The 26313-nt window shown below is 50.3% G+C and overlaps 1 protein-coding gene across 2 annotated transcripts; it reads right to left on the minus strand.

Annotated features, from left to right (window-relative positions):
- Positions 1–3253: 3253 nt before the first annotated feature.
- HJV (hemojuvelin BMP co-receptor) lies at positions 3254–20578 on the minus strand. 2 transcript variants are annotated; one of them, XM_043535532.1, is made up of 5 exons: positions 20488–20578; positions 8797–8956; positions 6567–7069; positions 5830–5967; positions 3254–5572 (listed from the first exon to the last, which is right to left on the minus strand). In XM_043535532.1, the coding sequence occupies exons 2-5, from the start codon at positions 8888–8890 to the stop codon at positions 4952–4954; spliced, it is 1356 nt and encodes a 451-aa protein (XP_043391467.1). In that variant the 5' UTR covers positions 8891–8956; positions 20488–20578; the 3' UTR covers positions 3254–4951. The 2 variants fall into 2 exon arrangements, with proteins under 2 accessions (XP_043391467.1, XP_007064666.3); XM_007064604.3 differs by lacking the exon at positions 5830–5967.
- Between the last annotated feature and the right edge of the window lie 5735 nt (positions 20579–26313).

Raw genomic sequence — 26313 nt, forward strand, 5'->3', positions numbered from 1 at the left:
GTAGGTTCGGTGCGCCTTTAGCACCAGTGCCAAGCTTTTCAAGATCGACTTCTGAGTTGGAGGGCTCTATTTTGGGGCATCTAGTTGGAGACACCTTGGCCCCAACTTTCATGGCCAAGTACATTGCATGTGAAGTCACTAGGAACTGGGGATAGTGAATACCTCTGAAAATCAGCCTCTTTGAAGTTGTATAATTGCGAATGCTAATGGAAATTCCAGGATGTTAAACTCCATGATACAGGATTTAAGACAATCTCTAATTTTTAGGGATCAGGAGGAGAATTGATGTAGGAGGACAGATTATCCAACTGTGGGGTTCTCTGAAGCATCTGTTGTTGACCATGGTTGGAGTTAGGAAATTGGACTAGATGGATCTTGGGTCCGATCATGTCTGCCAATTCCTATGTCTCAAGTCGGGCCTCCCAAAACAGAGGCTGCCCAGAGTTTGTGGCCACTTTAGAAAACATTGGCCCATGCTCCTGATGTCCTTTCATGCAACATAAGCTAGGAAACCAAGAGCTTGATCCAAAGCTCATTGACATCGATGGAAGGGCTCTCATTGACTTCAGTGGGTTTTGGATCAAGGCCTCGGTGCAGCTTCTGACTGCGGAGTGAAATCTTCTGGCAGTGGACAGGTCTCTTCTACTCTGGTTACTGACTCCAACACTTCACTGCAGGAGCCTGGTGTTGCTTCCCTTGAAATCGGTGGGAGCACTGATATACGAGCAGGCCTGAAGAGTCCAGTCCATTGCTTCCCTCTCTCTTCGTAGGATTGTACTTTGCTATGTTCCTGCAGTATCCTCCCATCACCCTGTTCCTCTCCTCCTTCTTCTGTGTAAAATCCTGCTGCTGGAATTAGCTCCTTGACCCGGTCCGTTCCTTCCCCCCCTTGAACTGTCTCCCGAAAGCTCCCACTTGTCCTGTGGGGCCTATCAACCACAGCTGTTCCCCTGATGGAATGTTAAAAGGGGACGACAAAAACAAACACAATAATGAATGTAAGGTGGTCTTCACTGTGGCTATACTGAGCCTAGGACCTCAGGGCCCTGCTGCCTGACCTGGACCTCTGGGTGCTACTGTAATACAGATGAATACTAATAACTAACAAGATGCGTGTCCTTCATCACCACTCAGTCACTTGCTCCTGTGGCATCCCTACCCCTTTTGTTTGCCTGTTTAGATGTCTTTGGCATATGGAAAACACGTGGGGTTTTTAGTTTGTTGTTCAACTGCATACCGTATTTTGGTGATATGCAAATGATAACTTCCCAATCTTATGCTGCATTTGAGAGAGAGAATTTCTAATAGAGCAGGTGAATGAGGGTCAGGACTCCCAGAGTTCTGTCTTGTATGCTAGGAGAGATTGTGGTCTAGTGGGTAGATTAGTGGACCAGGACTCCTGGGTTCTATTACCTGCTGCGAGAGGCAGATTGTGACTGAGGGGTCAGGACTCCTGGCTTCAATTCTCAACAATACCACTAACTCCCTGGCTCGCTTTAGGCAGGTCACTTCACCTTGATTTTTACCTCTCTGTAGAATGGTGGTGAAATTTGCTCACCTCTAAGAGATGTGGGGTGAAAGGTTTAAATACCTGCTTTGGATAAATGATGCCATGTAAAGTGCACAATTAAGATGTGACAGGGCGAGAGGATGACCCCTAAGACAACCCCTCTGCCCCTCCCCGCTGAAGATCAGCTCTAAGCTGGGTGATAACTGGCAGCCATACAATATTTCAGAGTGTCTTTTAGTACTGTGATGGAAAGCTCATTGAAATCAAAGGAAACGCTCTTCCCCCACCCCTTCCCCCAATCAACTGCAGGAGCCTCTGAATGAGTGCTATTTCTTATCAAAGAGTGACCTCTGCTGGTAAAGTAACAGGCCAAAAATCAGGTCTCAGCTGGGTGAGAATTGGCCACAGGCAGGGCTGTATTTGAGTGTATCAAAATGGTTCAGTACAGCAGACATAAACTAAACCAGATCAAGGCACTGGGCGCTGGTGGGCAAGTACTTTGTGCCATCTGGAAGTTTGATTGTTCTGTAGTTTGTATCTCTCAGGCAGGGAGGGAAAGGTTTAGCTACGCAGCATTGGCGCTGGATAGTGCTTGGATGAGAGTTCACTGAGGAGAAGCCAGGGGGCTGCAGACAGCAGTAGCGGTTCAGTAGCTGGTGCATGGTACAGAGCGAATGCCTCAGCGCAGTGCTAAGGGACACAGAGTGGGCCAGAGTCTATGGCACTACTCCCTTGCCATGCCCATATGCCAAGGGCAGCACAGGGTTGCCTCTGATGCTTCTGCATTGGTCGCCGTTCCCAGGGGGGCATTGTACCCCATTATGCCACTGGAGAGGTGCAAAGAGGCCAGAGCTGGGACCAGATTCCAGTAGGTCTGGATGAGCCAAGATGTTAAACTGAGGACCTGATCACCTGGGGTCATTAAAAGAGCCATTGTCATTTTTCCCAGTAATAGGTTCATTAGCTGCTGTTTCCTAGCTCAAATTCTACTGGGTAATTATATTCTGCATCCCTAAAACTGCCTCTGGCACTTCACTCAGATATTATGGTGTTCTTTGTTTCTTGGCAGTTTGGCAGCATTGCTGTGTGCTGTTAAACAGCTGCTGCGTTCCATTCCAGAGGTGGATGCATTTTAATAATGGGTGAAGTAAATTCCGTATCACTAGGGACCTAACTGGGCTGGGTCACAGTAGCCCAGTGAGCTGATACAAAATAGGAGCCATGATGAAAAGTGTTCCAGAATCTAAATTTTCATTTTAAATAAATAAAATAAGTTTCTGGCCCTTATATTTGCAGAGAGAACCTTGAAAATGCAAACCGAATGTCAACCAATGCAGGAGTGCCTGCCTGCATCTGCAGAGAGCCTGAAACAACAGCTCAGAGGTGCGAATTGCCCTCATTCATTTCTGAGGCCTGTTAACACTGGCGCCTCATTCTGATGGTGAGTGTTTTACTGAGAGCAAGGAAGAAGAAGAACAATGATCACATTATGAAGATCCACACAATCTATTGCCAAGTGTTGTCCCCATTTTGGTATCACAAGTGGGTGGAGCTTGATTGTAGGTGGAGTGTGAGAGTATCCACTGCTATTCCCTCCTACCCCCAATGCAGTGTGTGTATATATTTAGATCATGAAGTGCTTTGGAATGAAAGGAGCGAAAGGGGTGGAATACAAGATATAATTATCTTCACCTGTTGCACGCCAACCAGGGAAATAAGAGACAGATGACAGGAAACGAGGACTTCAAAAATAGACACCTTTAATGTCAAACGTTCATGGCTCAACGATGCCAATGTACAAGAAACAGAGAAACTCTTACAGAAGACACCCCATGGGGGACGGTGTGTGAGGGAGAAGTACTTCAGAGGCTCCCTATACTATACCTTTTACTGTGACTTTGATCAGAGGAGCCAGGAAAAAGCAGGACTAGACAAATAAACCAAATATGGCTTGAAACATGAGCCCTAAAAATGAACCTCGTTTTACGGTTTGATAAGCCTTCCCACACACTTTTTTAAAAATTCTTTCATGCAACAATGTTTGCAAATCCTACAAGACTCCCCCAATGACTGTTCTCTTCTGCAAATGCCATGTTTGTAGAATCAAAGCTCCGTGATTCCTCTCACAGTTCAGCAGGACAAGAATTGCAAAGTTGTTTAGCGGATGAATCCTGTTTTTTTTAAAAACAAGTCTTCGTATTTGGAAAATATTTGTTAACAAATCGAACTTCACTTCTCTTAAAACCTCAAATATATTAAACATTTAACTTCAGCCTCACAGCAATATTTATGTACATTCCTTAATATTTTACCCAGTCACTGATGCAATCTGCTAGCTTTGGCCTTTGCTACTTCTGGGGTTTACCACATTACTAACCTTACTCTTGAAGTCAAGCCAGTGTTCTTGGTTGGGTTTTTGTGGGACTATGGGAGACAGAATAACGGATAATGCTTGGGCTAAAAAAGGGGAACATTAGATGGATTTTTCTCGACACTGTATTGTGGAAACTCAGCAGTGGTCCAAAGTCTGGGATTTGCTATAGTCAGTCCTAGATTAGTGCCCAAAAGAGAGAAATGGCAATGCTTAGAGGACAATTTTAAAGTGAAACTTCAGAGATTTGACATTTTGCAGACAGATGGCTACAAGTTAGCATTATACCAAGAGTCTAAACAATGGGAACACAGCAGAAAATATTTGTTCCTAGCCCAAGTGATTCAAGGAATCTCAAACCTTGAGCAAGACATTCTGGTTACACTCTTGCAGTTTTCTACTTCATTCCATGTGATTTCTGCAGGGGCTCTCACAAGAATGTCTGAAGCTAGAAACCAACAACTTTTGCCCCCCAAAAGCTTGGAATCCAGGCTGGGGTCAATCATTTCTAACTCTAGCAGGTTCCTGAGCAAGAGGCTGCTACAGCTATGTTGGAACTGAAGTGCATGTAGGGTAGAGAAAAAGCAAGAAGGTAATTTGCAGGACCCCTATCTTTGTGCTACAACTAGCTTGGCAGAAGCTCAGAGGAGCCACACCCTGGGTTTCAGACACATGATCAGAAAAAAAGAGAGAAAATAGAAGATAAGTCCCTGTATGGTTTTTTTCCCCATGTGGCAGCAGTTTCCCCACTTTTATTAACAAATAAAAATAAATCAGAACCCACGATGGGAAAATTCCACTATGATTCAGGAGCAGAACAAAACTCAACTAATCCGGTCCTCAGCATGTTTGAGAATAGGAAGCATGAGCTGCTATTTCCAGGCCTTTTCTCTACGACCGGGGCCTTTCGCCGGTTTGGATCCACCCCCATGATAGCGGATTCTGGATAGAGCACTGTTTCCTTTCAGCTGATGTCCACCTCACTCTAGGCTGTATGTCACAGTGCAGCTACAGGTTCTTGGCTCACTGACACTCCTCTTGTAGCCCTGGTACCTGATGGACAAGGAGTGTTAAAAGCACAACTGAATAGCCAGGAGGTTAGAGATGACTATGACAAGGAGGAAGGGTAAAGAGATTAGACGACAGCCCACCCCAGTCTGGAAGATGTGCAGTTTCTCAGCATCTGGGTGGAACATCTTTGCATCCTCCAGAGCACCATGTGCGGCCAGAGTGAAATTGGCATCGCCCGAGGTTACCACGTCAAAGACGCATGACTGGAAGTAGACGTCCTCCACCGGCAGCTTCTCCTTGCACAGCAGTCGCGCCGTCTCAGCGGCAATCCCACTGTGGCGACACTCGCTGCGGGAGATGCGTTGGCTGGGCGGGCAGCCGCCAACGCAGAGTTGCAGATCCTGCTCTTCGGTGAAGGCCCGCGCCACCTCCTCGGCTGCCCGGATGGAGAAGGATAGCTGCCGGCCCGCCTGACGCACAGCGATGGTGGTGCCAATGTAGGCAGCCCGGATCTCCACGTGCTGCCCGGGCGTGCGTTCCTGGATGGTCAGGCTGCTCCCCCCCGGCCTCTCGCCACCGTTCACCGACCCATCCTCAAAGGCAGCCGGCAGGTTGTCTATTTCGGCCTGGTAGACCTTCTGGTCGATGCATTCCTTCATGTTCTTAAATATGATTGTGAGCTGCAGGGCAAAAAAGAAAGCCAGAAGGCTGGATCAGAGGCCTTACAGTCTAGTTCCGGTTAACCCTGGTGGGGAGAGGGGAAAGAGGAAGGGATTGTGACCCTCCTGGATATCTGTCAGGAGATCACACAACCACCCTGCCCTTCCCATATTGATAGATGGGAGGCAGGTCAAGGTACAGAACTACTGGTCCAACATCCAGAGCACTGGACTGAGACTCAGGACTCCTGGGTTCTGTTCCTAGTTCTGCCACTCACCTGCTGCCGGACCTTGGGCAAACTGCTTCCCTTCCACCCAGTGGCCGTCTGTCTTGGCTGTTGAGATTGTGAGCTCTTTGGGGGACTGGGAAACTCTCTGTTTGTGCAGCACCCAGCGCAGTAGGGCCCTGCCCTTGGCTGACGTTGTAATAAGAGATCAGGAAGTTACCATATGGCCCATCATCTTTCTCAGGACTCATAGCAGCAGGTCACTGTACCTCCAAAGACAGGGTTTCCGCTATACCAGGCTGGACCCAGACCTGGAGCACCTCCTAGAGCAGAGTCTGGAGCCCCTCCCACTGTTCACCTGGCCACCACTGGAAGGATGGTCTCTTGAACCCAAGCATCATTCCCGTTCTTAATTGCACGAACCCCCCCACTCCACCTTTAGAGCTGCCTACTATGCCCTATGTGGCAAGTAAAAAGTCCCATTAGGAAAGTACTTAATGTATTTTTCTTAACTTCTCTGAATGCAATTTAAGCAGCTGGGCATTAAGGAGCAGGGGCCAGCACCATGTGAGCAGCCAGGTGTAGCTGGACAACCAGCAAGTGGTCCATGGACCGCATCTATCCCGCCCCCTGCCCTAGCCCAGCAGCACCTGGAGAGCATTTCTGTCACTGCATAAATGGTTCTTACATTTGATTCTGAGCCTCCATCCCTCTCGCACCGTGAATGCAACGGCAGCCGCCCAAAGCCTGGGGAACCCCCACCAGCCCATCACAGGCTGGGACGTTACCTTGCCGGTGGCAGTCGCGTTGGAACTCTTTGCCACCGGGTAGCTAGTTGCCTGCACAAACAAGTAGTTATTGTCCAGGAGAGGCCAGGAGCCCTCCACTCGGCAGGTGTGGAACTCATCATGGAAGGTGCGGACGTGGGGGTCCCCAAAGGCTGCACAGTGCTGGTAGGTGGGGGGCTGGCCATGCTTGTAGAGGAAGTTCTTCTCATAGTTGCAGATATCCAGGGACTCAAAGCCCTGGTGGTTGGGCGCCGGTGGGCGGGGCCGCGGCGGCGACGTGGGGCCTTCTTTGGAGCAGTTGTGCTGGATCATGAGGTCCTCGATGCCGTGGACGGCAGAGTGGTAGACCAGGTCGCCCCGGCAGGTCCGGGCCGTCTTGCGGGTGCAGTGGGAGTAGGAGCGCAGGGCGTTGCAGTAAGCCGTGTCCTTGTTGGAGCCGCGCAGGTTGAGGGTGGCGGCCACGTAGTCAGCGTTGCAGCGCAGGATCTTGCACTGGCAGCAAGCTGGGTGGCGAGACAGAGCGTATGGCATCACGTCTGCTGTCAGTGTTACACCACTCCACCCATTCTGCTGAAAGGTGCTAATGGCTACCATCTAGCAGGCTTTGGAGGCCAGGACAGCCGCAGACCTCGTTAAAGTCAATGGCTGTGCCAAGCACACTCTCTTTGTGCTTCATTGGAAGGAGCAATTAAGCCTGTTTGTAATGACCGTGACAAACAGTGGAGGGACACCCCCACCCAAGGCACATGGCAGGTCAGAGCTAAGGGCTTGTCTCCACTTACAGCATCATTGTAGCACTTAGTGAAGACGCTACCTACACCTCGGCGTAGGCACTTCCCCTCCCCAAGAGGTGGTAACTATGTCAATGGGAGAAGTCCTCCCGGAGACGTAGTGCTGTCCGCACCAGGGGTTAGGTCGTTATAACAACAGCCCTTAGGGTGACACAGTTACACAGACGTAAGTTTGTAGTGTAGACCAAGCCTGAGCCCTGTGGGTCGAGGGATTTTCCTGACTGCAAACGCAGTACAGTAGTTAGGATGGTAGGTGGCCAGCTGTGTACTTTAGCTGCTGCAAGCCAGGAGGAGCAGTTGTGGAGTGACCCTGAGGCTATGTCTACACTAGAAACGCCACAGCAACCACAGTAAATCCACCTCTCCAAGAGGTGTTAGCTAGCTCAATGGAAGAATTTCTTCTGAGCTTCTTGGGCACAGGGCTTGCTGGAGGGGCAGACGCAGGGATTTCTGAGCAAGGAAGCTGCCTGCTGCTGCTTTCTCCTGTGCTCAAGGAATGAGGACTCTCTCTCTCTCTCGCCATTTTTTTATTTTTTTGTAAATAAACAAGATCACACCAAGAATCTCTCCACTCCCTATCACAGATTTCTCGTCCTAATGGAAACAACCCTAAAAGGGCCCAAATCTTGGCTAACTGCTTGGGCTAAAGGGGGCAACAGAGTGTTATAACATTCTGTCCTCCTAGTCCATATTACTACACTGCCTTAGAGAGCAGTGCGTATGCAAGATCTCCCAAGATACGCTGGGCTGGGCCTGGTTGGGGTGGGAGACCACCTAAATAACCACTGGGGTGCTGCAGGCCATGGTGTTGGTAATTCAGTAGGGCCACTCTCCCCTGGGTCAGCACTACCTTAGCACAGTGCAAGAGAGGGTACCGTATTCTTTGGCTGGCCACCCGCAATATGGTATCCTCTTGGATCTGGAGCTTCACTTGTGCGAGCTTTAGCCTTTGGGGAATGGAAAATCGGGGGCAGAGGTGCACTGGGCATTGCAAAATCAGCTGGATCTCAAGCGTGTCCTGAAAGCAGGGAGGGAGCCACTGGGCAAGGGACTGCAGGAGGGGGGAAGATTCCCAGAGGGGTTGGGAGGAATCCCACACTAGTGAGGGGAAGGAGAAAGACTAAGTGCAAAACCCTGGTCCTACTGAATTTGGGGGCAAAGCTCCCAAGGTGACCCGGTAGAACCTTGTCATCGCTGATAACCTGTGCACAAGGGAAATGCTGCCAGGCCATTGCTGTGTTTAATGATGCAAGGACCCATCACGCTCTTGCCTCCACTTCTTATTCACTATGGGAACTGCCACCACGCTAGCAGATGCCCACCCCTCTATTTCAGCAATCCCCTGCCTTTGGGAGGTGCATGCTGCTCAGATACCCACTGGAATCCCTGCTGCTGGCATGCAGCTGACCCCTGGCATCTCTGCATGTTCAGCTCCTTACCATGCTTGCAGCAGAGGAGGAGAAAGAGTGCTCTGAGGATGAAGCAGGTGCTTTCCAGTTGCTGTGGGCTCGTACTGCAGGCTGACTTCCCCATTCCAATCCATCCAGAGCCTATGGGGATTAGGCACCCCCCGTTTCTTCTTTTCTTTCACCAGCTCCCCTGGAAGCAAAGCAGAGACAGGGATCTGGACTAAATGAACTAACATGAGTTGTTGGACGGGATGGCTTGGTGCCCTTAGCTTCACATTTGAAATAGCCAGAATCCCTAGAGCTGCAGGTTCAAAATCCAGCAGGCTCAGCTACCCTCTTTGTCTTTCCCATGGAGAGAGACACACCTACAAGTTACTTTTTTGCAGCTCTTTTAGAAGAGAGCTTAATAACAAGGTCCTGTCCGCTGTGTGTGAACATTAGCGACCCTATGGCATGTGATATGAGATTATCCTTGGTCCCAACTGCCTTCTCCTCCCCATCCTAGTGTTCTATGCGCTAATGCTCTCTGATGCCCCACCCCAGAAGTGGCTGCATTTATATAGTTTGAAGTGCATTGGGATCCGTCAGCAGAAAATTGCCACTATCAAAGTGCGTGATACAGTTGTCAAGTTGTATTGAAATTCAGATGTTTTCAAACAGAAATATGGTATCAAAGAGAATCACAGATATGGCATGTGTGGCAAGAGAGGGCAGAAATGGGCTGGCTACTACCTAGCATGCATTGGCTAGGCAGCATTGATGTTAATCTGATGGGACTGGGGCTGAGAGGGGAATTCATTCTCCATAGTCCACTCGGCCCTTGGCCTCTATGCCTAGATTAACTGCAACAGGCACCAGACCTGGGGTGTTGACTTTTGTGGGCTGCTGGAAATTGGACTGAGATCCGCCCAATTCATTTGCGGGTAGGCCACCAAACCAGACAGCAGACAATACGGGCTTATTAGTGACTTGGGCTAGACTTAATCCCTTGGCTTCCGGTCGAAGGGGTACCTGCTCCACTATCAAGCCCCATGAGCCGCTAAGCCCTACTGTTTGCTGTATCTTTTTCTTGCATCCAGAGGACCTGGATCTGCAAACAGCTATTTGCAGCCATCCCCTGCACGAGGTTAGGTACAGCCTGTGCCATTTTTGCTGGCGCACAGAAGAATGCGTTACTAAGAGCCGTCAGCTGTGACTCCAGCTGGTGAAAAGCTCATTGTGAAAACAGAAGGAATGAGGCACAGAATCGTAGATCGATTTATTTATTTTTTTAAGGCTAGAAGAAACCATTTTGATCAGCTAGTCTGAACTCCTGCATAACCCAGGCCAGAGAACCTCACCTGGTAACTTCTGCATCAAGCCCATCGCTTTTGGTTGAGCTATAAGGCATCTTTTAGAAAGGCATCCAGTCGTGATTTAAAGATCTCAAGCGATGAAGTATCCACCACGTCCCTGGGTACCACTATTCCAATGGCTCAATTGCATGCAGGGATCTATTATATAAGTTTCACTCTGTTCACCTCTACACTAAATTGACTCCATGTATGCAAAAATAAACGAGTTAGTATCCAGAACCAGGGGGACTTTCCAGATTCACAGCATCTCTGTCTCACACACACGTGGAAAATTAAGGGGAGAATTTCTCTAGAAACAAAGGGATTTTTCCCCTCTCATTTTCCATTCAAATGGAAGCACTGCAGGTTTGCACTGGTCTTATTTAGGAAAGAAGCTGAGTTTTAGCATTTATTGAGGGTAGTAACCTGAAATGGATTATGCTGGCTGCCAATTCAAAAATCTAGATACAGCAGGTCCTGTTTATAGTCCTGCATTTAGGTCTTTGAGTCTGACTTCACTGGGATCTCTCTCTCTGATGTAGAGGAACGCACCATGAACACCCCGCTAATGGTCTAACCATGTGTCTCATGCATTGGCCTGGGATAAGGAACACTCTAAATTCCATGGGGGTGGAGGGGATGCACATGGTCTTTTAGCTAACAGCTAGACTCAAAGCTAGCAATTTCTACACCCTGCTGCTAGATTTAAGGAACAGACTGCAGGGTGCTGACCACTGGTAATCATATCCATGTGACCATCAGGAACTGGGATGTGCAAGTGTACCTGGGGTAGTGACCAGCACAGATACTGCATGTGTAAATAAAGGTTATTTTATTTAAAAGAGAGGTTCACACATTTAATTTTGACTGGCCCAGCTGCCTGTGGGAGTTTGATCTCCGCTCCCTTGTGGGAGCAGCTCATGCTGGCAGTATTTGCAAGTTCCTGAAAATGTAATAAACGTTTCTGTGAGGGGAAGAGGATTTTGGAGACAATAGGGTCACAACTGCTAAATGAAGCATTATTTGTGCTGGATGGATCACAGTCCTGGCTAGAACGTTTCCCACTCCCAGCTGGCTGTCCCAGGCATTTGCTGCCAGGAAAAATAAAGTTTGATTAATGGCCGGGGGGTGGGAGATTGGTTTGAATCTGGCCCAAGGAAAAAATAAAACAGCAACTCCTTGGCATTCCTTAACAACATACGCTCTGTCTTTCTGGCCACCACCTGTCCTAGAGCAAGGAGTATCCGACGCGATTGCAATGGAGAAGGGAGCTGCAGGCCTGGAGCATGTGTATACCCAGGGTTAGATTTCTATAGGCTTATGCATACTGGTTCTGAAATTCTATTCTCGATAGGTTTTTATACCATGCTCATCGCTGTAGTATCTATGCACCTTCCAGTAGTAGGAGGAAGCAACATGACTGCACGTCAGTCCCGTGGGGTTTGTTCTCTCACCCTCCCCACAGAGGGAGAAGCGTGTGCAGATACCCATCGCTATGTGTTTGGATTAGAGACAGCCAGGTCCAAGAAATGTGCCTTGAATGTGGAGCAGGAGAGGAGTGAGGTCTGTGATAGTCTTTGGTTGCTGGGGGAATTCATAGCACAATCTTCAACCATCCCCGGAGAAAGTTCTGTCTCCAGTCCTGGACACCCGTGGACTGATACTAATGCCGATTTCTGGCCATTATGAGGTGCATGCACCTCCCTGTGGAGTCCTCATCACTCCGAGAATAGACAGTGGCTTACATCCATCAATCCCACAACCGTTTTATGTAGAGGCAGGTATCATTTTCCCTATTTTACAAATGGGGGTGGGGTTGGGGGAGGGAACACAGGCACAGAGAGAGGTGCATCAAGCCAACTGCAGAGCCAGGAATACAGAGCCCAGCTCTCCTGAGTCCTGGCGTGGTACGCGAGCTGCACCCTCTCCTTCACTGCTCATGGAGAGCCACAGGCCACACGCAGATACAAGCACAGCACATATTCCCCAGACACCAGGTGGTGGAATCTATCTACGCCGCTCCGCCAATGGGCCTGAGCGGGAAGGCCGCGGGTGAGAGGGGAGGCGGCCTTTAGGGAGTACAGTACAGGGCGGCCAGGACCTTTCCCAGCTCTAAGGAAAGCCAGCTAGAAGAGTCTGGTGGAATGATCGTGCCTCTGATCAGGTGTGAAAACTGAAGGGAAAAGATCCCTGGTCCCTATGCCTGACCAGGTGGTCTCTGAGCGATCACTGGGTTGATCTGCTACCAGGAGTTAAGATCTGCTTCACTTCCCCAGTTTTCCAACTGGGGCTCGTCTGTCGCTCCTACAAAAGCAGGCACACTTCTCTTTTAGGCGCTCACACACACACACAAAAAATACTTTCCTGCCAGGATGAAAGACAGGCAGAGCAGCAATATCCCGAGAGCAGACAGACCCTCTTAGACCAGCAGCACTGGTATAGCATCCAGACTCGTAATGGCTTGGCTCAGACAGAGGGCTCTTATGCGGTGGTCCTCTTGGCAGGGCCAGTTCCTTGGGCTGTGAGACATCCCCCTGCCCTGACCCATTAGAGACACTAACGCTGTCGCCTCCCTTGTACCTCTGTCACTCAGGACGAGGCCTGGGTCCAAAGCAGATGGTTCCTTCTCCTCTGCCTCCCTCGCTCAACTTCCCCCAGCAGCGTCCAGCCTCTTGCATTTGCTTTCTCCAGCTCTTCCTGTTGTAACTGCGCTTGAACTTTGGGGTGTTTGACTAAGCCGATAAACAACCCAGGAGCATCTGCCAGCTCCCTCTGGGTTCGCTGCAGGAGCTAATGATCAACCCAGCGCTCCCCACCAAAAAGTAGCCAACAAGCCACATGATCAGCCCACGTGATGGGGCCCAGCTCTTGCCATCACCCCTCCCCCAAGAACCTCCCAGTAAGAAAAGATTCATAGAAGCTGAAGGTCGGAAGATCAGCTAGTGGGACATCCAGCGTATCACACGTCACCCAGGTACCCCACTGTGAAGCCCAACAGGTTGTGTTCGGCTAAAGCGTCTCGACATGGAGACTTCCAGAGATGGAGATCTGATCTCAAGACACGTGAAGTGAGACCATCTTGGCAGGAACCAGGGGCCCGTGAGAATCCAACAGAATGAACGTGGCTTGGGTGGAGTCTAGTGGTCAGAGCAAGGCGGGACTAGGAGCCAGGACTCTTGGGTTCTCTTCTCAGATCTGGGAAGGAATTGGGTCTAGTGATTAGAGGACAGCAAGTGAGAGTCCAGACTGCTGGATTCTATTCCCATGTCTGCTACTAATTTGCTATGTGGCTTCATGCTAATCACCTCCACTTCCCCAGCTATAAGAAGGGGATAAGAGACCTCATAGGGCATGTGAGGGTTAGCGTGTCTAGAATGCTTTGAGATCCCCACATGAAAAATGCTAGAGAAAGGGCAAAGATCTGTCCCCTCCAAACATTCTTCTCATCATATCAAGTAGCCAGGCTCAGAGGCCTGTGATCTCATGAAGAATGGAACTCAAGTAGGACTCTGGTAATAAAACGCCAGTGATTTGTATTATGGTAACACCGAGACGCTCCAACCCTGACTGGGGCTCTGCTGTGCTGTTTGTGGTGCAAACACACAGTAAGAACCAGGCCCTGCCATCAAGAGCTGACCATGATCTTCTTCATGGCCTCCATGTTTCCTGGGTAAACGGTTCCACTAATAACCGAGACCTGCACTTTCTGGGGTGGTATGTTACCTTCCCAGGTGTAATTCCCATAAACTGAACGTGAGAGAGAACGTTGCTGAATGCACCTGGTGTGTCTGCTCAAGGCATTACTGGAATTTCACTTTCAACTGCTGAGAGCAATTTCTGATCTGACTGAAACCACTAAAACACCATTGACTTCCATGGCATGACACTGGATTTACGCTGAGATCAGAATCCGCCCCCTGTCTCCAGTGAGATTCTCAGAATCTATAAGGACGTGAGAACTCAAGGGCAGTTCATGTGCATGAGGAGGAGGCTGCTCAAACTTGGGATGACCTGGAGGGAGTGTGGTCTAGTAGTTAGAGCATGGGCAGGTGGGGGAAAAAAACAAAGACTCTGGTTTCTACTCCTTCCTCTGCCACAACGGTCAAACTGTGAGTTAAAGGCTTAATATTCAGGGGAACAGAGTCCTAAGCCATGAGTAGGAATGGTCCTCCAGCACGCCGAGGTTTTTAAGCCTCCTCATCCAGGTGTGAAGTCCAGCCTCCTCTCTGTCTAGGACCCCCAAGTATTAAACCCTCTGCATATCGCCAGCCTTTCAAGTAATCCCCTTGGCCTCAGTTTCCCTTTCTGTAACCTGGGGATCCAAGTTCCGGGGGGGGAATGGGGAAACTTAATTCAGTGTTATAAGGTGCTTTGAGATCTCTTTCTGAATAGTTCTCCAGGAGCGTCAAAGCTGCTAGCTCCGTTGTTCACACCACCTTCCTATAATATGCAACATCCAAGGTGCCCAGCGCGGAATCGCTGTAGCAAGGCAACACCTGCACGCTGCACTTGCCTCACGAAGCTGCCCGGCGCGTGAGCCATCAGAGAGAAGCCAGTGGCCGTCTTGTCCCCACTGCAACATTTGCAGAGAAAACAGCTGGTTAATGTGTAGCTGGAGAGCTCCAGGCTGGTCCAGCTGTAAAAGTACTGGAAGGCCTGGAGGAGGAGGAGGAGATGGGGAGCGGGAGCTGAAATCTGTCTCTCCCACCCCACCCAGCATGGTGGAGGTTCAAGTTGGTGTTAGGGATGAGGGGCAGCCAGCTAGCTACACAGGTCTATCCACATCCCACCTGTGGACATCTCACCCACCTTTACCTACCTGCCCATTGGATGGAAGGTTTCCATGGCTTCACAGGTGACGTGAGGAATCCGAGGTGAACAGGTGCTCAGATTCCGCTGCCATGAAGCCGTACACAGGGCCGTCTGAATGACTTTAGAGACTCCCATCCTGTGCACAGTGTAAACGGGGCGCCTCCACCCCATTGCAGTAGGTAATAAAGAGTCACTCTTTCCTTTAACATTTTATTGCAAAGCAAAACACGACAGGGCGGTAACAGAAAGAGTTTTACGCGTATTCTGCTGATTTTAAAACGTTGCTTTCTTCAGCTGCGTTTTCTCTTTTCGTAGCTCCGCTGTGAAACCGGATAAACTTTCACATGTATTCCTGCTGGGGCCCTGGGCATGTGCCCAGTTTCCCCGTGCCTCAAGATGTCACTGGTACCTAGATTGTCCATTTGGGCCAGGTCTACCCCAGACTCCCCCAGTTCCAGGGCTCTGATACACACCCCACACGCTCACCCAAGGCCCCAGGAGATCAGCAGCTTTCACTACATTTCATTCTCTTGACTCTTCTTTATAAGTCACGGGAGAGACCAGCTTCACTTTCTCATCACACCTGTGTCCCCGCCTTGCTAAAGCCAGGCAGCCTTTGCTGGTGCATGGGCTCTGGCTTAGAGCACTGGGGCTGGGGACCAGACGCACAAAGAAGGCTGGCCCTGCAGCTGCCTTCCCCGCACAAAGTGCCCCTGGCCAAAGGCTCTGCTGGTCTACATGCCAATCTGCTTCCTCTTCCAGAAAATCACAGAACTCTAACCACCCGCACAGCCCGTGTGCACCCAAGCTTCCCCTTGCGCCCCACCACCGTGACATGTTCCCTCCCACCTGAGCACAGACCTCCCCCATGAATCCACTGCACCCCCATTTGTCCCCGGTCCCTAGCGCAGGCCCTGTCTCTCCCCACCCACATCCACTGCATCTCCGTACCACTTGCCCCTTCCTTTTCCGCCATATCACAGAGGCTCCCTAACCCCACCCCATCACCATTCCCCTACACATGCCCCTTCCTCTACCACCCTAACACAGACCCTTCCTCCCCTCAGCGAGCCTTGCCCACCCCACAGAGCAGACCCCTTCCCTGCCTCCACCAGCCATGCTGATACCCCCGGGCTTGCTTTGAGAATGGATGGGGAAGAAACAGCGCCGAACTCTCCAGGACCATCTGAGCTCTCAGCTCATCCTAGGAAGACCTGGGTATAATACAGCGCCCCTCTCCTCCCCAAGCACCCTGCTCCCAGCGAGTGCCAGCACCACGCATGGACAGAGCACGTTCTCTGTGAGAGCAACAGGAGAGAGGAGATTTCCTATCAGGATGACTTGATGGCTGTTCCCTCTCTCCCTCCCTTTGGAGAAAACCCAAACATGCACTGGACCAGCTGCCCCACGCTCCAGCTCCGACCCAGACTGCTTTGGGCAAACCCCATGACCTCTGTGCCCTTCCCTCCTCCCCCCCCGATGATATTTACCTAGCTCACAGGACCAAGGGTTGAATTAGCGAGGGCTAATAGCAAAACAGCCACGGAGCGGCCCTCCATGCAAGTCTGCTTTTCGAAGACCAGCCCGGTGTTCTTACCAGCCAAATCTTTAATCCAGGCAGCAGCAAGAAGATTCCAGCCAGGCGGCCTGTGCCATCCACCTGGAGAGTGCCCTGGGTCAGCAGCACTCGTTCCCAGTCCCCGACGCGTGCTTCCCCGAGGGTACGTTCCAGGGGACAGGCTCAAGAGAAGACACCGTCTCTGGCAGCGAAAGAGGCCATGCTGCTTCCATGGACTGCACCACGGGCCCAGGATTCTTGATGTCTCTCCACCCGCCCTCGTTGCCACTTTCACGCAGCAACTCCCCTCCTGTTTGCAAGACACACAGAGCAGGGGACAGGCGTTGAAATAGATCGGACTAAATTTAGACCGACTACAACCCAGCCAAGAAAAACAAGCACATGGTGCGGAGAGAGGAGCCCCAGACATAGTTGCTAGCTCCCAATGGGAGCCAGGCAGCGTGCTAGCGAGGCATGCGAGCTACCAAGCCTTGCAGGGATTCACCACTCTGCTTGCTAGTGAGACAGTCTAGCAGGCCACGTGTGCAAATATCTGCATGAGCACATGGACGTTTCGTGGCAAGGGTTAAAATTTGACATTTCCCCCCCCTACCTCCCACCCTGGGCAATGCCATGAATCTGCCACACCCACCCTTCCCCCCAACTGGGGAGAGACAAGAGCTGGGCTGTACTTATATGATCACAGAAATGTAGGGCTGGAAGGACTGCCGAGAAGTCAAGTCCAGTCCCCTGCACAGAGGAAGGACCAAGCGAAGCTAGGTAATCCATGCGTTAGTCCAACCGATTCTGAAAAACCTCTAGTAAGGGGGATTCCACAGCCTCCCCACCGTGGTCCAGCGGAGCTCTGATTTGTTGGCCTTTGGAGTGCAACACAATGCAGTAATAGTATAATAATAATTAATAATAATAGCTCTTCTAAATGACTTTTCATCCATAGATGCTCTTTACAAATAAGGGTCAATAGCATTAGCCCCATTTAGTGGTGGGGAAACTGAGGCACAGGTAGGCAAAGTGACTTGCAAAAGGTCACCCAGCAGGGAAGTGGAAAAGAACCCAGGGCTGCTGAATCCTAGTCCAGTGGTCTGTCTACTAGACCCCAAGGGATGTATATGGAGGGACTGACCAGCATATGGGTGGGCTGGTGAAAGGCACTTATTTACGATAGGTAAGGCTGGAGGCTAGTGATAGAACTGGCTGGAAATTTGTCCTTCATTTTTTGACCCCAAAAATGTTGTTTTCATAGAAATCAAACCTTTAGAAAAATGTGACTTCAACCAAATTCCATTTAGACTAAATAAAGAAATGAAACAACGTGTTTTGATCATCTCAAAATTTCTTGCTTGGACTTTTTCGGAAGGGAACATTCTGATTTGCCCTTTCAGAATGGAATGAATTAGGGTTTTCATATATACGTGAAGAATAACTTTTAAAAAAGGTCGACATCAGAACGGAACATTTATATCACCCTGAAATGACACTTTTTCAGATTTTTGTTTTTGCAGGAAATTAAAAACAACAACAACACAATGTTTTCATACTGTTTCAGAATGGAAGAAATTTCCAAATAGCAGAATTTCCCTTAAAATCCAGGTCCTGCCCAGCGCTCACCAGTTAGAGGCAGTGTTATCTAGTGCATTGGCTCTCAGCCTTTCCAGGAGTCTGATTTATCTTGCATACCCCCAAGTTCCACCTCACTTTAAAAATGACTTGCTTACAAAATCAGACATAAAAATACACAAGCGTCACAGCACGCTAGTACTGCAAAATTGCGGACTTTCTCATTTTTACCATATCATTATAAAATAAATGAATAGGAATATAAATATTGTATTTACATTTCAGTGTATAGTATAGAGAGCAGTACAAACAAGTCGTATGAAATTTTAGTTTGTACCGACTTCGCTAGCGCTTTTTATGTAGCCTGTTGTAAAACCAGGCAAAGATCTAGATGAGTTGACGTACTCCCTGGAAGACCTCTGTGTGCCCCCTGAGGTACGCATACCCCTGGTTGAGAACCACGGATCTAGTGGATGGAATTCTCAGCTAGAACGAAGTAGAACTTGGGTCTACTCCAAACTCTGCCATTGACTTGCTCTGTGAAAATGGACAAGGCCCTTCCCTTCTGTTCCCCTTCTCACCCTTTGCCCGTCTTAGCTATTTAGACTGCAAGTTCTTCTGAGAGGGGGTTGTCTCCTTTGGCACGCTGGGTGCTACACACACATGATGGGGCCCTGATCTCAACTGGGGGCCTCTAGAGACTACAGTAATACAAATAAGTGGTGAATGGACCTTATCTGGGGTAGGCTGGGAAATTTTACAGATGCTGATCCATGTGAAGTTTTGTATGTAGGTTTTAGACATTTTGTACATGGCCTATGCCTGTGCTAGCCCCTTAAGAAACCAAAACAAGACTGGTGATTAGTGGGCATTACAGTATCATTAATAAGGGTTTCTCACCATTATTTTCCCTTAAAGGAGAAGAGCTAGAGATTCCATTACATCCACAAGGGAATATGCTACTGCCAATCTATTTACATGGAAGGTGGCCAGACACTCCGGTGATAGGCAGCCATACAAAACCCTAAGATAGCTAGCTTGCCTGGGATAAACACCACATCCCAGGGCTGTGGAGAGAAGAGGGAAAAATCTGTGATTGATTTCCCCATTTAATCAAAGAGACTTATAAGCAAAGAGAGGCAATGCTGCTGGCCAAACACAAACTCCAAATAGGCAGAACTTTGCTAGAAAACTTTGTTTTCTCCCCTTGTACCAGTTCTACATCCAGGCAGACAGAGTGCCTCCTGCAAGAGCACAAGCAGAGAATCAGGCCCGTCTCGTAGGGCAATGCTGTGTCCCAAATGTGTAACTTGAAATGGGCGTGAAAAGACCTAGTAGAACCTAAGTCATCTTCTTTCACGAAAGGTGCTTAGGTACCTTGCAGACTAACACGGCTACCCCCTGATACTAGGTACCTTGCTGTTTGCTACAATATGGTGCTTTCCAGTGGCACAGAGATTTGCTCCTTGGAAATATCTGCAGATGAGTCATTTCAGGCACAGAGAAAGGGGACGAATTCCATCCATTGCAAGGAAACCATCCCAGTTCTCCCGACAACAAGGCTGCATGACTTTGACAGGGTCCACTGCAACACATCACTGATTCAGATCATTAGCCCATCCGCTCCAGTCTCCTGTCTTGGCCAGTGCCCAAAGAGGAAGGAGAGGCAAAAAAAGCACCTTACGCAGTTGAGATCTCTGGGTTGTAACTCGAGCCAAGCCAACAATTTGAGGAAAGATGGTTCTTTATAAACACCAACCACCCAAAAAAACCCTCACCAAATCTCCCATATTTGCAGCATTTAAAATTGTTAGAACACAGCATTACTAACTTTCATGATTTAATCTCAGGATACGCGGTGGGGTAAGGTTTTGCTTAAAGTCCCAGCTCCTGCAGTCAAGTCATTATGGGGGAATCTCTCTTTTTTTTTAAATGAAAGCTACCTTTCTAGCCCTTGTGGTTGCAGAGGCAAGTTGAAAAAGTGATCGCCTAAAGGCTCCAAAACCAAATAAACTTCCTTCATGTTTCTTACTTAAAACCAAACAAACGAACATGATTTTTCAGGGCCTGATGCATGACTTTCGAATGGTTGGGGGTCAGCAACACAAGGGAACGAGCCATTAGACCCCATATACTGCCCCACGCTTGCAGGCAGCATGAATTTACAGTTCTGATGTTAAACCCAGCATGGCTGGAGCGCAGACAGATTTAAGGTCACAGCAATAGAACAGAGCAAGACAGATTGGTAACTGCTGCATTTGTGCAAAGGGGCTGGCTTTGCAAAGATCATGCACCAAACTGCTGATGGATCCCAGCTTCTAATCACCTTTTCAAGCTGATTCAGAGCAGAATTGCTTTTTGACTGCTAAATGCAAAGCAATTTATACTGTGGCACAAAATTCCAATCTATGCATTTTCATTTGAAACCTAACCAAATACCTGAGGCTGGCAGGGCAGGACTTCAAGGAGGAAGCAAAGCATGTGAAAAGAGAGAAAGAGATCCCACACTTTTAATTCCTCCCAATAGGAGCTACACTGTTAAATCACTTAGTACCATAATTCACCCAAAAGGGGCTCAGCTTAAATATGGTGCTGGGCGAGGGTTGGAGAATCTAAATAGTATAATACAGAACAGACTAGCTTACCGTAAACTCTGTAGTAGTGCAGCTCTGTGGTGGCGGCCCATTTTCTCTTTTCAAGCCGGGCAATGCTCAGAAAAATGACTTTGGCTCCATGCTCAGCAGCTCTGATCCCTTTTCTAATGGCAGCTGTCCCAAGCCCGTTAGCCTTGCAGGGCCAGTGCAACTGTTAGCAGAACGAGCTTAAGTCTATTCTCCCTTGCTCACCAACACACCCATCTACTAAGATCCAGTGGCAGACCCTTTATTGCTGGTGATGGCTCTAGGAAGCTAAGGACACAGCTTGGGGTGCCGAATCCCAGTGGAGTTTGCATTCTCAGCTGTTAGAAAACGAAGGGAAAAGCCTTTTGACTCCTAGGCGGTCCTGGACCTGACTCCTGGCTTTTTCTCGAGCTCTAGTGAGGGTGGCATCCGCAAAGTGTGGCTGTGTCACAAGCTTTCTGAATACCCAGACATTTTACAGCAGTCCCCGTGCTTAGCATCGGTATTTGCATTGCGGTAGCATGTAGAGGCCCCAGCGGGGATCAGGGCCCCATTGTGCTAGGCGCTGTGCAGACACAGCCCCTCGATCTGAAATGCTTACAATCTAACTTGACACGACAGCTGAAGGATCGTTATTTCCATTCTGCAGATGGGGAAACCGAGGCACAGGGGTGGGGGAGAGTGATTTGTCAAATATGACAGAGGGAGGCAGGGACAGAACCAAGAACTGAGCCCCACTGTGGCACCAACTCACAGAACTCTGTCCCCATTGCCCCGTCCCTTCAAACAACCTGACTAGCACTGCAAGACCCTTGTCTGCACTTCCTGTTACCTGGAGTATCCTCCCCTCTACCTGCCCCCTCATTGGCTCTTCAGCTACAAACATCTCTCAGCTTCCTTGTTTGTGAGACTTTTAGTTTCTTCTTTCCCCCTAAGCTATTTCTTATGTGACTGTCTTAGTTCACCCCCAGCAACATAGAGGGCAGGGTACAGCTTGCATTGCATCTCTGGGTTGCAGTTCTTTCCCCTCCTAACCTCGCCTAGCTGTGACTTGGGCTGCCCGGTATTTGCTCCATCTGTTGATTTCAGCTTCCCTGCCATGAGCTCCAAGCCATGCCAATGTCCGGATGTCCTGGGTGGGAATCGGTTACACAGAGGGTGGGAGGGGTGCAGGCGGAAATTCTCCTGGGAACAACCCATGGTACTATATGGGCTGCTCAGGGTCGGAGCCTCAAGCAGAGTCTTTCGCAGGCCTTGCTCAGTGGAAGGTGTTCGGTGCAGGAAGGAACCCGTAGGCCATCTCTTTAACCCTTTAACTGCTGCTCAAGGTACCAAGTATGCTCGGGTAATAAATACATCTGCTGTGCTGCCCGATGCACCAGGCGCAGACAGGTCAGCCTACGCTGGCTCCCCTACCCAACCTCCCAGAAACCCCATGGATTTCAATGTCAGAATGGCAGCAAAGCAGGTGGCCCTTCCAGGAGAAGAGCGGGGACCAGCCGGGAAAAGGTGGAACAAGAGAAGGGTGTTTTTAAAAAGTCTGCCCCAGAGCCTGGGTTCGAAAAGGTCCACAGCATTGCAACCTAGCTTGGGCAAGTAGAGGGAGGACAGAGATCATCCAGGTAGCTAACATCCACACAAAGGTCCAGTTCTCTACAGCCATGTATACATTTACACCAGCCCCAGGGTATATATAACCCACTGGTGAGTGTTTTGCAGGTCCCCCTCGGTGCCTGATGCACAGAGGAGACGAGTCTGTGACAGCCCCATTTACAGAACCTTGACTCCAGTCGAGCTGATGCTTAAAGCTCCGGCCGTCCCTGCTGCCTTCTGACGCGACAGTGTTCCACCCCGACTTTGCAAGGGTGGGAATGGGAGGAGGAGGAGGCTGCCTTCACTTTCTCATGCAACCCTGCCCCTCCCAGCATGGACCCAAAGCAAGCTCCCCGGCCAGGAGGAAGTAAGGCAGCACGGCTAGTTTTTCTACTGTGCTAGGTGTGGCTTGGGGTGCTGCTCTTCCACCAGCAGCTGTGCCCAGGCACAGAATATGCCCCGTCCCATGCAACAGGACTTGGCATGATGCTGGAACCAACGGGCAGCTCACGGCTTCCTTCCCGAGTCAGCCGGGGTGAGTTCCTGTGGCTAGTCTGTGTAGATACAGTATCGAAGCGGTACCACCCCCTCTAGCGTGGATGTAGTTATATCATACAAAGGTGCTTATAGGTAGTCCCGTATGGGAAGGGGAATAAGGTATTCTGGTAAAAGGCACCTTTACCCCCAGATAACTGCATCCACCCTAGGGGTGGCAGGCGTGCTGGAACATGTTTATAGTGAGGGTGCTGAGAGCCAGTGAACCGAACTGTAAACTCTGTATAAACCACTTCAAGCCAGGGGATGCGGCAGCCCCCTCAGTTCCGGTGCCCGCGACTGGGAAGTAATCACACGCCCAACTGACATATATTTCATAGAGTTAAGGCCAGAAGGGACCTTTGGATCATCTGGCCTGACCTCCTGTGTATCACCAGCTACTCAGTTTCATCCGGGTACCCCTACGTCGAGCGGATGACTTTTGTCAGACAAAAGCATCTCAGTGCCTGTGACTCGAGATTGTTGTATGCCACTGGCAGAGCACAGACTGAGATACCACCAACGCCCCAGGGCCCTGCAAGTGGCAAGGAATTGCCTAGGTGAGAGAATCCCTGCAGGTGAATCATGCCCCACGTTGCAAAGGAAAGTGGAACCTCCTCCCCGCCCCCCACCGCCTGGCCTCCTGGCCAATTTGCTGGGGAGGAAGATGCCTTCATGACTCCAAATCTGGCAACCAGGATCGCCTGAACAAATGGAGTTGCAGCAGATTTGCCCAGCTGCAAGATGGATACGCGTGTTCAGCCTGGAAGGCCGGGAATTGCTCCTGGGCCAGCAGTAAGCACTTGGAAGAAGACAGTGATGTGTGCTCCTTCAGCGAACCTCCCCCCACACCCACCCCCAGCCAGGGCTTATTTTGTAATGAAAGAGGTGCCGGGGCTCAAGCCATTTTTTTACATTCATAACGGATGCAGCCAGAGACGGATGAAAGTCTCCTGGGGCCCCAGTGCTGGAACCATGGGCTCACCCTACTCTCTCTGTCTGCGGCCCCACCCCGTTCCACCCTTTCCCCCATGGCCTGCCCCCGTTCTGCCCACAGCCCCACTTCTTCCCCCTACGGCCTCGCCCCCACTCTCTCCTTTCCGCACCCCGGCTGTGGCCCCGAGACCAGAGAAGCTCTGTTTCCCCACCATGGCAGGGGGAGATTTTCCAGGCCCCCCAGACTGGCTGGGGCCCCTGAACACGGGCCCCCTTGGCCCATGCGGTAAGGCACTGGATGCAGCAAGCCCAGAGGTGGGGGCTATGAACTGCCAAGCCTAGAGGTGCCGGGTCTCAGCCCTGGCAAGCCCCAGCACAAATCAGCACTGCCCTCAGCCACACACGCACTCAAATTGTTTGGAGGTTCAGACGCGTTCAGAGACTGATCTGAAGGATGCGGAGCTCGCGCAGCTGGGCTGCAGGTCACAGTGAGAATCCAGGGTGAGTTCTGCTTCCATTCACTGGCTTGCAAGTACCAGGAGGAAGGTGTTGCTGCCTCGCATCTGGTGCTGGACAGAGAGTGGGAAGGGCTGCAGCAGCCAGGAAAACGATGGGGGGGGAGGGGAAGGGAAGGGAGAAATGGAGGAAAAGGGGATCCAGAGACCCCCCTGCAAGGTTCATTTTGGGTTCCAAGCAAAGATCAGGGCTACAGTGAAAGCGGGTACCATGGACTGAGGTGCATCAGCCAAGTTGGAGGAGGAAGCCAGGTGGTGAGTTGCAATGAAAGATCTTTGCAGGAGACCATGAGTATAACAGCAGGGCTGTGTCGGGGGGAGGACCCCCCAGAACTGGAACAGTAGCAAACCAGGGCCAGGATGCATTGGCAGAGCCACGGAGGCCGCAGGAAAGTTTGCCTGGAGCTTGTCTGAGCTGTAAGCGTTAGCCCCTGATATTTACAAGCACCAAATTCACCCACAAAACGGAAAGACCCAATCTTACAAGGAATCACCGCTCTGACTTACCTTGGCAAACTTCACACCCACTAGCTACAGGGTCCTTCGGCCAATCCTCCGGCACGCTTCTTGTACCAACTTCCCAAATATTCCTGAGATTTCATCTGCCAGCCAGAAACGGGCGGCGGGGGGGAAGGAATCAAGTGTGTTAACACCCAGGACTGGATACGGTGGGAGAAGAAAACAGCTGAACTCTCCCACAACCAAATCCCGCCCTGAAAGCCAGGGGAGAAGGTTCTAAGCTGACACTTTAAAAATAGCCACTCGTATTTTTGATCCTGAAAGCAGGATTCTGACGGGAGGAGGAGGGCAGAGTGGAGAATCCACCGGCAGAGGATTTTCTAATTGGACTCACTTCCTTATCAGCGTCTATAGCCAAAGCAATCTCTGGTGATATCCGAGAGATCCAATCCGGACCAATACTCATAAGAGACGCTGCAAACTCCTGACCGTGTTGGAATCCCCCTCACTCAGTTCTCAGTGTGACATGCTCTGGGGCTGAGTTTATGCTGCTCTGAAGAATTGTTTTTAAATAGCCCCCTGCCCTCCCCCAGCTTTGGAACATCATCCAGGTCTGGAGCCGCTTGCTGATCCCAGGTTGCTGCGAAGAATTCAGGCGGAATCCCCTTGTAAATAGCTCCAGTTACTTGTTTCCGCACAGGAATGGGAAGAATCAAGATGCATTTCAAAAGGAGAGGTCTCAATCTGCAGTCTCTCTCCCTGCTTTACCCAAGGGTTGGCCCGAAACAAATCAATGAAACTGAAGCCCACCCTCAGCCCATCTGCCAGGCTGAAACCTCAGGTGCTTCCCGCAGGACACAACCTTTCCTACCCCTTATATGAGCTCAGATCCTTTTTTTCCCATGCTTCTCCAAAGCCCTAGGAAAGCTGGAGTCACTCCCATCCCATGTCTGGGGAGAGGAGTTCTTGAGAACATCCAAAGGACAAAACTCTCTCTCCCTCTTTTTCCTTAGGTCCCTCCAGGCACGGGGAGAGGCTGAATAGAAAGGAGAAAGGTCCGGGGGCGTATGGATGAGAGGCCCAAACCCCCCCTGTACTTTTCCTGTGAGCCTCTCCAGAATGTGGGCAGCAGATCTGAGAAGAACTGGAGTCCTCTTCATTGCATCGCTGGGGAAAGCAAAGCAGGAAGCCCCAGTCAGATGTTAATTCATCTGTCCCGCTCCCCTCCCCACCTCTTAACAGAGGGTGGGTGCAGATTTTCACAGAAGGGCTTCAGGCCACTGCACAGATAAATCAACAGACAGAAGCACCTGCTCCTGGACTAGCAACTGCATATGGGAGGCGCTCAGCCCAGCCCTGGGCTGCACCATGTGTTTAAAACGTGAACTGGGGCTGGGGAGGGGGGAACCAGAGAGGGGAGGGTGCAGGGAAATGGAGGCGGGGGGGAAGGTTGTCTAAAAAAAGATAGAAACAGATGTAGCTGGAGCCAAGCTGCCTCTGATCTGCCCCGTCTCCTGGGGAGCTGACAGTCGGTGATGCTCAGCGGGTGGAAAGCAGGGTAATGCCACAGAAACCAGCGGGGCTCTGTGGATACACCGGTTGAGGAT

Source organism: Chelonia mydas, chromosome 24 (genome assembly GCF_015237465.2).
Source record: "Chelonia mydas isolate rCheMyd1 chromosome 24, rCheMyd1.pri.v2, whole genome shotgun sequence".
Classification (NCBI taxonomy): Eukaryota; Metazoa; Chordata; order Testudines; family Cheloniidae; genus Chelonia; species Chelonia mydas.